At 40.3% G+C, this 14,477-nt stretch overlaps 1 protein-coding gene across 2 annotated transcripts in view; it reads right to left on the bottom strand.

Annotated features, from left to right (window-relative positions):
• The window catches only part of LOC106870888 (uncharacterized), a 141,608-nt gene that overhangs the window by 121,416 nt on the left and 5,715 nt on the right, over positions 1-14,477 (bottom strand). Inside the window, exon 2 of one of the 2 annotated variants that reach the window (XM_089341819.1) lies at positions 13,414-13,742. Coding sequence is in view for 1 of the 2 variants with exons in the window: in XM_089341818.1 (XP_089197944.1) it covers positions 665-743 (79 nt within the window). In the remaining variant the exon portion in view is untranslated. Of the gene's footprint in view, positions 1-664; positions 778-13,413; positions 13,743-14,477 lie in introns of those variants that run through there. The other variant, XM_089341818.1, reaches the window with a different exon arrangement.

The raw sequence follows: 14,477 nt of genomic DNA, 5'->3' as shown, positions 1-14,477 counted from the left end.
GTTCGGGGCCAGTTTTGCATCTTTACTCGGAATTTTGAAGCTTAGAGATGATGGCAATCCTCAGCCGAGGGTGGTGAGTGTATATATATATATATATATATATATATATATATATATATATATGTACATATATATATACACGTCGGTCCTCAGAAGCATAGGTTTAAAGTTAACAAGTTTGAAAACAATAACATCAACAAAACAACCTGAGAGAACGAAAAAAATAGAGAAGATATACATATATAGAGAGAGATAAACAGATGTATATATATATATATATATATATATATATATATATATATATATGTATGTATGTATATGTATGTATATGTGTGTGTGTGTGTGTGTGAAACCAGACAGATGATGGTGGGGGGTGGGGTAATTATTATTGTTGACAAAGATAACAGAAAGTTAAAAGTTTATATTTATGACGTATTTATATGCGTGTTTATATATATATATATATCTATATACATACATACTTATATATATATATATATGTGTGTATATATACATATATATATATATATAAACACACACACACATATATATATATATATATATATATATATATATATATATATATATATATATGTGTGTCTTTCTCTCCCTATAACGTATAATATAAATAAGATGTATATATATATATATGTTGTTCGCTTACCCATAGTTACATTGATGCTGTTGTCTTGTTGTTGAAGTCGGCGGTCGGTACACACAAACAAAACCTCCTTTGTTAGCATGCTGCTGCCGTTAGCTGCGGTTTTCCCCCCGACTGCTGCGACGATGCCAGTCAGCCTCACTTTCGATTACACACTCACTCACACATACAATATTGATCATACGCACGCATTCACTCATATGTATATATAAACTCATCATACTTACATACTCACCATGTATTTACTCACAGGCACACACACACATACACACGCAGACATAGACACACACAATTGTTCTTACGCACGTATTCAAGCTCACATGCACTCAAATCGAAACTCACGCATACTTATATACACACACAGTGACATACGCACATACACATTCACGTACAACCCATTCAGCCACACACTAACGCACATTTACTTACACACTCAGGCGTACACAAACACACACACACGCACTGTACAGTCATTTTTAGGATTAGTTACTCCTGGCAGCTCGTCACATTTTCTCCGCCTTCTCTCAGTCTCTTCGTTACTTCTTTTACTTACAACCGCCCTTACTCTTCTTCTCCGTCCCCCTTTTCCACTTGGTCGTTTCTCTCTTCCCCTTTTCCCATCTTGCTCTTTTTCTTTCAATATTCCTCGCTCTTTCTACTTTTCTTTTTCTTCTTTCTTTCTTTCTTCATATTTATTCTCTTTCCCCCCCTATCCATTTCTATCCCCTCTCACTTCTTGACCCTTTCATTCTTTCTATCCTTTTTCTCTTACCCTTACCCCCTTCCTCCCTCTCTCTCATTTACCGAACCTTTCTCTTTTTCTAGAACTTACCTCTTCTTCTTCCTTTCACATTCTCACTCTCTTTCTCTCCGTCTTCCCCCTCTCCACTTTCCTTGTTTTTCTCTTTCCTTCGCTACCTCACCCCTCACTCTCCCTTTCTCTTTCTTTTTGTTTCCTTCCTTTCTCTTTCACTTCTTTTCCCAGTTTTTCTCTCTAGACTTTCCACCTTTCTTTTCGTTGTCTCTCTCACCCTCGCTCTTTCTCTCTCTTCTTTCTTTCTTATCAATTCCTCTCTCTCCCTCTCCCTCTCTCTCATTCACTCACTCCCCTCTTTTGCTTTCTCTCCATTTTTCCGCCCCACACTCACATACAACGCATATATGTCTGTTGTATTTATTCCCCAATCAATCCCGTAACAACTGGTGTCGGTTTGTTTATGTCCCTCGTAACTTAACGGTTCGGCAAAGTGACCGATAGAATATGTGTCAGGCTTAAAATGTAAGTACTGTTCGACTTTAGCCCTTCTGATTGGTGCCCCAGCATGGCCGCCGTCCAATAACTCGAACCAGTAAAAGATAAAAGACGTCTCAGCTTCTCTTTTCGATTTCCTTTTGTATGTTTTCCGTTAAGTTTCCTCAGCTGCAAAGCCTGGCGCCTCTGAACAAGTGGGGGAGAGAGAGAGAGAGAGAGAGAGAGAGAGAGAGAGAGAGAGAACAAAGGGAGACATAGATTGAGAGAGGGGGAGAAGAGGAAGGCATACGAGAGAGAGAGAGGGGGAGACGTTGAGAAAGAGAAGACGAATGGGAAAACAAAAGAAACCGTCAGTTGGAGTAGAGAGAAAAGGAGGGCAAAAATAGAGTCAGAAAGAGAGGGAGAGAGAGAGAGAAGGGGGAGGAAAGGGAAGACAAGAGAGAGAGAGGGCAAAAAAAAAGGAAGAGAGGCGGTGGAAAACGAGGGGGAAAAGAAGGAAAGAAAGAACGTGAAGACAAAAGAGGGAGAAATGATAAAGGGGAGAGGAAAAACAAAAAAGAGAGAAAGTGAGAGAGAATGCGCGCGTGCGCGACTGTTGCCTTTATTCGTCCTTTTTTTCTTCATTCCTTTTTTTTTTTTTTTTAAATCTCTTTTTTAATACCAAATGGTTTCCTCGTCTTTCCAGTTTGTTCCTATTTCCTCACTTCTTCTGCCTCCTTTATTCAATTCCTGTATTTCTCATTCATTTTAATCTCGCCATTTTAAAAAAAATATTTCAGTCTATTTTTTTGTTATTTTATTTGACCTATTTTACGTCGCTTAAAAAAAAACAGAAATCGATCGTTACAAAAAACTGGGATTTTATTTCTATCAGTTTTGGCTCTGGACAGTGCGTCAAATGTCCGGCTTCGATCTCATTAGCAAAATATTTTCTTTCGCGAACTTTTATTCCCCAAAAGATCTCGAAAGTTTTACACAAGAGGGCAATGGTGGAGTTTAGAGTACCAAACTTTTAGCTTCTCAAACTTTTAGTTCATAATCAGTGTTTGACAGCCGTGAAGGAGTTTTTAACGCTGTGTTTCAGCAAGTTTGTCATAGAAAATAGGATATCGTATTGATGTAATTAAGAATTGTGTGTGTGTGTGTGTGTGTGTGTTTTGCTGTTGGTTAATAAGAGACAGATTGTAAGACGGCGAGCTGGCAGAAACGTTAGCACACCGGCCGAATGCTTAGCGGTATTTCGTCTGAGTTCAAATTCCGCCGAGGTCGACTTTGCTTTCATCCTTTCGGGGTCGATAAATTAAGTACCAGTTACGGGGTCGATGTAATTGAGAACAAAAAGCAAAGAAAAAGGAAGAAGGCAAGTTATACAGATTTGGAGCCCCCACCTCACCTCACCACACCCTCACCTTCTCAGTTCCACCCTCTCCCCACAGACACCAAACCTACCTTTTCCCCTCCGACACAAAAACGAAGAAAACGCTAGCACACAAGAACCACGAAACTCCCTCCTCCCAGACTAAAAAGGAAAAATGGACAGTGTTAATGTCTGGACGATGCTAACGAGGATCTGTGCTGTGAGGTAATAACTTGGGAAAACCCTGAAAAGGTAGAAACAAGGGGACTCGATAACATTTCTGCACTCCTCTTCCAGCTCTATAGTGGAGGTACGAAGTTTAGTGGTTACGGTGTTGGATTCACGATCATAAGATTGCAGTTTCGATTCCTGGGCCGGGCGACGCGTTGTGTTCTTGAGCAAAATTCTTCATTTCACGTTGCTCCAGTCCTCTCAGCTGACCAAAATGAGTCATTCTGCGAGGGATCAGCGTCCCATCCGGGTGAGGAAATATATAAGCCATGGAAACCAGGAGCACCGGCCCTCATGAGTCTATATGATTCGGCAAGGACATTTACTTTTTCTTTTTGTTTTTTTACTACCAGCTCCTGGTATCTGTGAAGCTACCTCTCATGAGCCTCCTCCCAGGGCACAAGCGGTTCCCATAAAATTCATTTCTTGTGCTGGCAGCGAAACCATTCAGTTTATGTTGGAGAGATCATCTTCTGATGAGTCAAGAAGCACCACGTCATCTACAAATACCGGCCGACCAATCCTACACCCGTCCATTGTCAGACCGCATCCACAACGTCTGCACATGGCAATACAGTTCATGCACCTAGATCTGTAGCTATCTCTCTCGCGTGCGCGCGCTCTCCACACACTCGCGCGCACGCACACACACACAAAGGTGCGATCAAGAAATTTGTTTTGCAGTCACACAATTTCGGGTTCAGTGCCACTGCGTGGCATCTTCGATAAGAGCCTTCTGTTATAACCCCGGGCTTGTGAGTGAATTTGGTGAGGAAGACCGTCGTATATATGTACGTGGCTGTGTGTGTGTGTGTGAGTGTGCGTGTGTATACATACATACATACACGTGCGTGCGTGCGTGTGTGTGTTTGTGTGTATGTACGTGTGTGAATATGATTGCGTGTCTTTGTGTCCACGTTTTTCCCCACCAACTGGTGCTGGTTTGTTTACGTCCATGTAGCATTAGCAGCTCGACAAAGAGAGTCCGCTAGAATAAGTATCAGGCATAAAAAAAATAATAATAAATCCCGGAACCGATTTATTCGAGCAAGCCGTTCGCGGCGGTGCCCCAGTATGGCCGCAGTCCAATGAGTAAAGCACGAAAAAGAATAAAGGAATAAAAGAATAAGAGAACACCAACTTTATTAAGCACAACGTTGTCTTATTACTCCATCACCACCCGAGAATACCCGCCAAATAACCGTCGTCATTGCTCAGTCGAACAGACTTGTTATCACAATGGAGACTTCCGTTGGGATGAAGTAGGCGTGGTCTCCGACACCTCTTACCTGCAAGAGTCCACGGCAAGCAGAAAACAGTTAACCAATCTCTCTCTCTCTCTCTTTTTCTCCCACTCCCTCTTTCCCTCCCTCTTCCAACTTAATCCTGAAACAAGTCAGTGATAGAAGCCTCTACGCAGACGTTAGAAATAGCAGCCAAACTTCTCCTCAAAACACGTTTCCTGAACACCGCCGCGAATTCTCCACCTGTCTTTTCAAAAATCCCACCTAAATCACAAAATAAGGTGGGGCGGAAATCTGCCCCGTTTTTCAAATGCTGGCAGCAACACTGAAGCTGGAAGCAGGATAATCATCTAATTCTACTCTACACTTTATCACATTCAAGAACAGCACACGTGGAGTCAAAAAGAAACATTACCTTTCGCCAGCACAGAAGGGTCAGCACTGCGTGAACGACAGTGCTCTCTCTCCCTAGCGTGCAACTTCCAATCTCGGACATGTGAGCATGCGTACATCAGCCAAACACCGCGTCACTGGAACTGTGAAGTGCACAGTTCTATACATGGATTTTTGTATTTTTTTTTCATAAACTAGGGGATATTTACTGACATTAAAAAGCGCACACACAGATACATGTAATCCAATATATTTTGTGTAAAGACGAGGCGGTCACGGTTGGAGTGCCTTTCACCATAAGTCTGTTGGATGAGGTCTTTGGGCAAAGCACCAACAACAACGACAATAACAGCTACAACAGAAAACGCGCACACAGATCGGAGATACAAATGTCCACCCCCACCCCGTCGACTTTGTTTCCTCATAACTTTCAGAAAAATTGTTAGTCGTAAGTGAAATTTCTTACAAACTCCTCTGAGATGGTGTAGATTCCGATTATGTCGGACTTTAATGCGAAAAAAAAACAAAGAGAGAAAACATTGGTTGGTGCGCAACACATTCTTACTGACGACACACGTCTATCACAAAATGAAATTTGGAAAATATTTGCGAACCCTCCAAATTTTCTTTCTTTCGTTTTTGTCATATTAAATTCCAATATAATCGAAACTACACTACCTGAAAATTATGAGGGAACAAAGTCGCATGCGGAGGGGGGGGGGGGCGACACCTCTGCGTCACCTCTGCGTAGGCGTGCCGTCTTTTCATGCACACTGTATCAAAAACAAAGTCTAGGTGATCACGATTGGAATGTCGCTGATCGCAAGTTTGCGCTTTTAGGGCTGACCTGGAGTTACACATCAACAACAACAAGAAGAAGACCTTAATTCTATACAGTATCCAACCGAATGCACCGAAAATGATTACGAAATCGCCAAAACTCCTCAAACAACAGAAACTACGCTTTTTCTCGCTTGGTTATGTCTAACAACGTTGTCTCTTTTTGGCCACACCTTCCTTCCTCCTTTCGCTCTCTTCTCGTTCCATCGATTTTCGATGTCGATCCTCCTCAATGGCATTTTAGTCCCTCCCACCACGGGGCTTGGTCATCGTTTTGTAACTGTTTGGATTATGCTTATCTCTTCCCTTTCTATGTCTCTTTCTTTCTCTTTTTTCTTTCTTTCCCATTCACTCGTTCTTTCTCCTTCACTCCGTCCTACCACTCCCTCGTACTTTCACTTCAGTCTCGCTTTTCCTATGTCTCTTCCTCTCTCTTCTCGTCTCTGATCTGCATTATGTGTTGCCGCCGCCGCCGCCGCCTCCACCACTGACGTCTCAGTTCTTTTTACAACACAAAGAAAGCAATGTGCAACGCTTTAATGACATTTGCTATCAACAGATACAACACTATACACGCATACAAACATACGTACGTGCGCGCGTGCGTGTGTGTGTGTCTGTGTGCGTGTATAACTTAACCCTTTTGATACCAAGCCGTCTGAGACGGTTTCTGGTTCTGCAATATAAACATCCTGTTTTTAAATCGGAATCTCGCTTAAATTCGTTCCAGACATCAGCTTAATAACGACGAAGTTGTTGTTACACCTAAATTGACCATTAATGTTGTTCAAAATTAATCGAAACAAAGGCAGTGCAACGGAAACAAGCGGGTCCTTTATGAGCCCCGACCATGTCTAACTTAATTGCAGCATGTAGGATGGGTCATGATTTAGAAACGCATGGAAGGCGTTGTTTACCGAGGAGTACCTGAGTGTCGGTGGCTGGTTTATCTGATGTTCGTAAGAAAAATGTGAGCAGGGACCGTTTGAAAGTTACGGAGGTTTTCCTCTTCTTTGGTTCATTTCGGGATCATGAATAGATGCTTACGCATGCGCATACACACACACACAGATAGATAGATAGATAGAGAGAGAGAGAGAGAGAGAGAGAGAGAGAGAGAGAGATCAAGGGTGTAGCCAGGTTCTAAATTTAGGGGCAGCGATCCCATAAAATACAGGCCCCGTGACACATGCCAAACAATTTTGAACTTATTGATTATACATTTTATAAAAGGCGCCAATTTTGAAGAGTGTGATCGGGGAAGCGGTTGCTGTCTTTGCTACGCTGCTGAAATGTGTGTGTATGTGTGTGTGTGTGTGTGTGTGTGTGCGCATTATATATATAATAGAAATATGTTTCAAAAAGAAAATAGAAACTACACGTGGAAAAGATATGGGGAAAGTAAGAAGAAGAAAAAAAGCGAAAATGCACATTGGATATCAAAGAAATAAAGGCTTGTTTTAATGAAAAGTAACGATAAATATATACAATTAGATGAACTGAGGTAGAATTAAGAGGAATAAAAGTCATTATTTTGAATTATTAAAGGGATTCAAAGTCATACCGGTTTCGTCAATTACTGTTCACTGGCTTTCAATGCGCACCCTGAGTAAAAAGATTATGTATAAGGGAGGGAGGGAGAGAGATAAATACAGGCATACTTCACCCTACGTCGTTAATTGGTTCCAGGAGACACGACTTAAGTCGAATTAATTTGTCTCTAGGCTAGGCTAAACCGAATTTACTTGTCTCTAGGCTAAACCGATAATAACTATTCCCAGTTCTGTACTTTATTTATGAATGCATTTATTTATGAATACATGGTTAATAAAAACCTATTTTAAGCTTACAAATAATTTTTATTTTTTTTAATACACCACAGTAAAAAAAAAAAAAACGTAATCTAAATTTACGAATACAATTTAGCGGTGTTTACCGTACATCGCGGATGCTTTATTTATGCAGTTTGCAATAAAGACATGGTAAAATAAAAGCCTTTTTTAAGCTTAAAAAAACAAATTCAGTAATTATTCTGTTGTGTTTGGGGAGAGTCATTTTCTTTTTGTGCCTTATAATTTAACACACGCACCGGTAAAATTTCCACTCATTTCTTATTTTTATTTTCCTAAAATTTTCGCTGCGTATTATTATTTTGCAATAGTAAAAAAAAATTTAATTATTTTCAATTTATCAATACGTACACACAATTTGGTGGTTTCCATCGCGGATGGAGATGGCTGTGGATCGTCAACATCAACAGCTGACTCTGGCTGTTCTTGTTGTTCGATGCGTTTAAAAAAAACCGGTCGGAAGTTCCTTGAACTGTCTTCTTTTCCTCAAGGATTACATTATAAGGAGCAAAGCCTCCGTAATCACGGAAAAGCGTTGAGCATTTGGATCCATATCCTCGAACATAGAAAGACCTTTTTCGATGCATCCAAATGCTTGCTGCATTTTCTTGATGGTGAAGTGAAAGAGTCTCTAATGAGAAGTTAAACGAATGCTGAGAGACACAAGAAACGAGAGACACCAGTTTGACTTTATTTAGTAGCGTAGCCAGGGAGGGGCGGGAGTGAAGGGGAATTTCTTTTACTGATTCTGCTGCTGTGAAGGCGTGCGGCTTACGATCATAAAGGTCATGAGTTCGACTCCAGGTGATGCGTTGTGTTTTTTGAGCAAGACACTTTATTCCACGTTGCTCCAGTTCAACTGGAACCCTTATCTTCGTGACCGACGGAGTACCGGTATTTTACCGATATCTGATTTTTTAGGACAGAGAGGGGTTTGGGGAGAAATTTGCTCTTTGGGGCCCTTGTGATTGATTATGAAATCAATATTATTTTAGAAAATTTTAAACACTTCTTTCGAGACTGAATAGCGGTGCAGTAATATAAGCGAAAGATTTTGGTTTTGTTCGTAATAACCACGACGATAAATGAAGAATATTCGAAGAAGATACTCGACAATAAAGTCTACGAGCATTTTTCATTGGAAAAAAAATGTAAAGAAATAAAAAAATCCATCAAAACATTTAGCATACGTTAACAACAACAACAATAGCGATGTTATCAATAACAGAAGCGAACAAGAAATTATAAGCGATTTAAAGAAAATGTTTGATTGCGTTTACAAACATATGACTAGAATTTGAGTACAAATAAACGAACGGAATTTATTTTTTCAGAATAAAAATAATACTCTGTTGGCAGAATTATAAATTAAAAATGTTGTTTTGTAAAACATATTAATAATCACGATGTTCAGACGATTAGACGAAGTTTTAGACAAAAACCTAAAACAACAAAAAAAAAACTATGTAGATGTATTGACAGGCGTGGCTGCGTAGTAAAAAGTTCGCTTCGCAACCATGCGGTTCAAGGTTCAATCTCGTAGCATGTCGCCTTGAAAAAGTATCTCCTACTACAGCTCGAGCCAACCAAAGCCTTGTGGGTTTCACTGCAATTACTTCGCGTGGCCGTTTGGGGAGGATTACGGGCCGACGATCGTAGTGGACATCGTGGTTTTGTGACCACGTTGTGTCTGCACCGTTTGAGCCCATCGACGCTATCGTCATCCCCCCCCACCACCACCACCATTGAGCACGACTGCGACAGCAATAAGAAATTCAAATTTAAAAAAAAACATTTTAAACAAAGATTGTATCAGTTTTGCAAAACGTCAACTGGAATTTGAGGACAAATAAACAAATACATTTACTGTTAATAATACAATACAAAACAAAAAATACTCAATTCACAAGATTATTAATTTTAAAATGTTAAAATGTTAATAATTATGGTATTTCAAACAATTTGACGATTTATAGATAAAAATCTTTTTTTAAACTACACAGAAAGAGTGTCTGGTATTCACACATATATATCAATGCGTTATTAAATACAACAAAACAGCAAATGACTTGTCGGGTGTATGTGATCGGTTCATTTGGTACCCGACCTGAAACTGAAATTGGCTATCTTTTATCTTTTACTTGTTTCGGTCATTGGACTGCGGCCATGCTAAGGCACCTCCTCGGGGGGTTTAGTTGAACCAATTCAATAGCGGCCACTGCCACGAGGGGTTTTCGTTGAATGAATTCGACTGCGGCCATGCTGGGACATCGCCTCGAGACGGTTTTAGTTGAACGAATCGACCCCAGTACTTCATTTTTTTTTTTTTAAGCGTGATATTTATTGTGTCGGGTTTCTGTTGAATCAATCAATCAATCATCTGTCATTCTTCGATGTGGTTGAACAACCATTCCCAATCAGTCACGATTATTCTCAGCATGGCTTGTACTATTCTTCCCTTCAATCGTTCCTTGAATACGAAACAGGGCTTGCGGGACCTGTTTCGGTGCTTCTCCTCAGTCACCATCCCGTCCATCCATGCCAATTCGTCGCAAGGTTAACCATTTCCAGCCGAGAGGACTGGAGCAACATGAAGTGAAGTGTTTCACTCAAAAGCACAACACACGGCCAGTCTGGGGATCGAAACCATGATCTTGCAATCGTGAGTGCAACATCCGAAACGCTAGGCCACGCTCCTTCACTTTTGCTGAACCGCTACATTACGGAAACGTAAACAAACTAACACCGGTCATCAAGTGTTTTACTTTTTCTTCTTCTTCTCTGTTCCACTTCATAATTTGAAAAGAATGGTTTTAATCAAAATACAATTGCGAAAACAAAAGAAAGAAAAGAAGAAAAACTGTTTTCCTAAGATGGCGTTGTTACGTCAGGGAATCTAGGGTGGTTTTCGTAGAATCACAGATCTGTAAATATGGTGATTGGGATTCATTTGGCAAGGATCCGAAAGAAGAAACATTAACTAAGAATGGTTAATTTCTTGTCAATAATTTCCTCTCTCTAAAGCTCAGACCACTTCTCCGCCAATATGGGCGCCTGTGTCGTCACATACGGACGTATATCAATCGCTCTCCCACTCTTCATTCCCCCGCCTCTCTCTCTATATATATACATCCATTTATCAATCTATTTACCTATCTATGTATCTGTCGGTCTGTTTGTCTCTCTCTCTCTCTCTGTCTGTCTGTCTGTTTGTCTGCTTGTTTGCCTGTCATTCTATTTGCACACACATATAAACAGGGATAGACAGATAGATAGATAGATGAATCCATGTCTTATGTGCAATTTAGATTCACGCATGCATCCATATATCCATACATAAACGTGCACACGTGTGAGTGTGTGTGTGTGTGTTATTTCTGTATATATTTAAATCTTCTTATCCTTGCTTTAAATAGCAGTTTTCACTGAAGCCGCAATTAAAAATAAAATTTTAAAAAATAATCGATATCTCAACATACTCCTCCTCTTCTCTCTCTCTCTCTCTCTCTCTCTTCCTCTCTCCCCTACTCTCTCTCTCTCTCTCTCTCTCTCTGAACTCACTCTTTCTCTTTCGATGACCACAGCCACCACAATCACCATCAACACTAAAACTACCACCAACAATAATAACCAAAATTACCACCACCACCGCCGCCGCCGCCGCCACCACCACAATTACCACCGCCACCACCACCCTCACAATATTCTCCAATATACCAGAGAACCAAGATATAAACAATCCTTGACATTTTGCTTAAATCTCCTAATTACATTCATTTCTTGTTTCACTTTACTTATTCCCCCCCCACCCCCCTTCTTTCCATTTACTCCTTTTTTTACTGCACCCACCACCGCCACCGCCACCACCACAACCCCCACTGCTATCAGCCTTCGACATCTCCACCACCACCGCCACCACCAGCATCACTACCATCATGAGTACCACTGCTACCACCAGTATCACCGCCAACACCATGATTACTACCACGGCAGCCATCCTACAACCAAGATCCACTGTCACCACCACCACCAATACAACCACCACCACCACCACCAACAACAACAACAACAACAACCACTACGACAACAATCACACCAACACCTTCATAATGCCAGTGACAATTATTAAACTATTGAACCAAAAGAAATATTTTCTACTCCATTTGCTCACCTGTTTTCAATATCATATAACCATACATGTGTGTGTGCGTGCATGCGTGAGTGTGTGTGTGAGTGTGTGTGTGTGGATGTATGTACGTATGTATGTGTGTATATATATATATATATATGTGTGTGTGTGTATAAAAGTAGATTGTTAATTGGGAATCCAATATTGGCGTAAGGGTGGAAAAACAAATGCGGGAGGAGTTGGATACGCAATCAACATAATAATGCTTTTAGGGGAAATGAAAAGGAAAAAAGAAAAATGAAAAGAAAAGAAAAAGTGTAACAGCCGCCATTTTGAGGGAAATTCAAACGCCGCAGGTCTCTGGTCGCGGCCATGGGGGAGCACAGAGACAAATCGTTGTCGTGAATGCACGCGAGAATGTCTTGTGTGTGTGTGTGTGTGTGTGTGTGTGTGTGTGTGTGTGTGTGTGTGTGTTCAGTACTTAAAAAGAAAGCACTTGCCAAAAGAGGCCCAGTAAAACAGAAGACGTCTACAATCACGGAATTTATGTATATATATATATATATATATATATATATATATATATATATATATATATATATATAATACAAAAAATATATATGCATGTATACACACATATATGTATATACTTTCATCTGCATGTGTATATAGATGCATATCAGGGTACAGGACGTTAGAACAATGAACTACAGACAACGGAACGAACACATAGGAAAACAGAAATATATATATATATATATATATATATATTATGGAGACGCATGGCTTAGGGTGTTGCACTCACGATTGCGAGATAGTGGGTTCGATTCTCAGACTGGGCGTTGCGTTGTGTTCTTGAGCAAAGCACTTCATTTCGTGTTGCTCTGCGATCATTTCGACATCTAACATGTGGCACATGTTGCACCTGTACAGGAAATATGGATTTGATGGAGATTGTGAGCTTATGTGAATACGAACATTTGATCACTATAAACAAATCATATGTGTGTGGTTGTTCGACAAGAAATTCAATTCTTACTTGGCCCTTAAGGGCTTTACACAGAGGGACAGTACAAGACAGACAGGGTGGGGTCATACATATATATATATATAATCGACAATAAAATGAAATAACAAAGTGATGGTGTGTAAACTGTGGAAACAAGTGTGAAGTTTGAAAATTTTAAATATAAATGAGAATAACAAGATGGTATCCCAAAGGGAAGAACATGCTGGGTTGGACGTGGAGACCCCACGAAGCAAACTGGTCACTCGGGTAAGACTTCGGAATTCAGGCTGAAGTTAGTCTCATATGACCATTACATCCGAATCCAGTGACCTGAGATCGTTGAGTAAGTATCCTTGCTTCCAAGGTGGTCCCAGGCCACATACATTTGTGCTGCGTAGCTTGGGCGAGAACATGAAGGAAAAGAAAGAAAAAGAGGGGGTTACTTACGTTGTCTGCTGAGTGAAGGATTTTCATCATTTCCTTGGGTGGCTTGTAGGGTATCCTCAATTAAATGCAGGCAGGGTGTTCCAGCACCTCAAAACCCAACTAGTTAATGGTTTCAATGGTCTGAGCGGCCGTGTGTGGGCGTGCATTGTCATGCAACAACAAAACTTTCTTCGACAATAGGTTTCGGCGTTTGGTGCCAATTGCTGGGGGCTTCAGTTTTCTGGTCAGCAAAGCACTGTGTCTTGCATTGTTGCCTTTTCCAGAGAAATCGGATCACTGCTCTTCGTTCTTCTTTGGTGCACATGGCTAGTGAAGCGGCCATGCTTACACTGTAAAGCCAGAAAGAAAATGGTGCGATATGTATATATATATATATATATATATATATATATATATATATATATATATATATATATATATATATATATATATATATATATATATATATACACACACACACACACACCACAGACAAGCTCATTCTCTCCTTAGTTGTCGACTAAGGAGAGTCGGCACAGTTTCATTCCTCTGTCGATCGAACGATTCTGCCAATGTGCCGCATTGGAGCACTCAGCCACGTATATGTTAATTTAAGAAGAAGTCGGACGTTGAGATGATCGTCGAAACCGGTGGAGGATCCATCATTCTCGGTGTAAAATATGGCCCCAGGAGGATGTGATTTCACATTGTAAATAAATCAATAGCAATGAAAGAAAATAAATTGTTGAATTCTGCGAATATATTTACCATTTCTTTGGAATTCTTTCTGTGAGAAAACAGAAAGTGGAATAACAACAACAACGACAACAACAACAATCAAACTAATAACAACAACAAGCTTTTTTCTTAATTAATTTCAGTAAAAGGATTAACGAAATTGAATATTGGTGTTTTAAGGGGAAAAATAAATATAAGTGTGAGGGGGGTGAGAAGGGAGGTGGAGGCGGGGGGAGAAGAGAGGAGGGAGAGGATGAAGAGGAAAAGAAAAAACAAACAAAAGGAATAAATCAGGAAAGAAGGATAAGAGAGTGAGAGAGAGAGAGAGAAAGAAAGGGAGAGAAGAA

This window comes from Octopus bimaculoides, chromosome 25 (genome assembly GCF_046866305.1).
Source record: "Octopus bimaculoides isolate indiv1 chromosome 25, ASM4686630v1, whole genome shotgun sequence".
NCBI classification, from domain to species: Eukaryota; Metazoa; Mollusca; class Cephalopoda; order Octopoda; family Octopodidae; genus Octopus; species Octopus bimaculoides.
The sequence above is the reverse complement of the archived record's forward strand: the minus strand, read 5'-3'. Positions and strand labels throughout refer to the sequence as shown.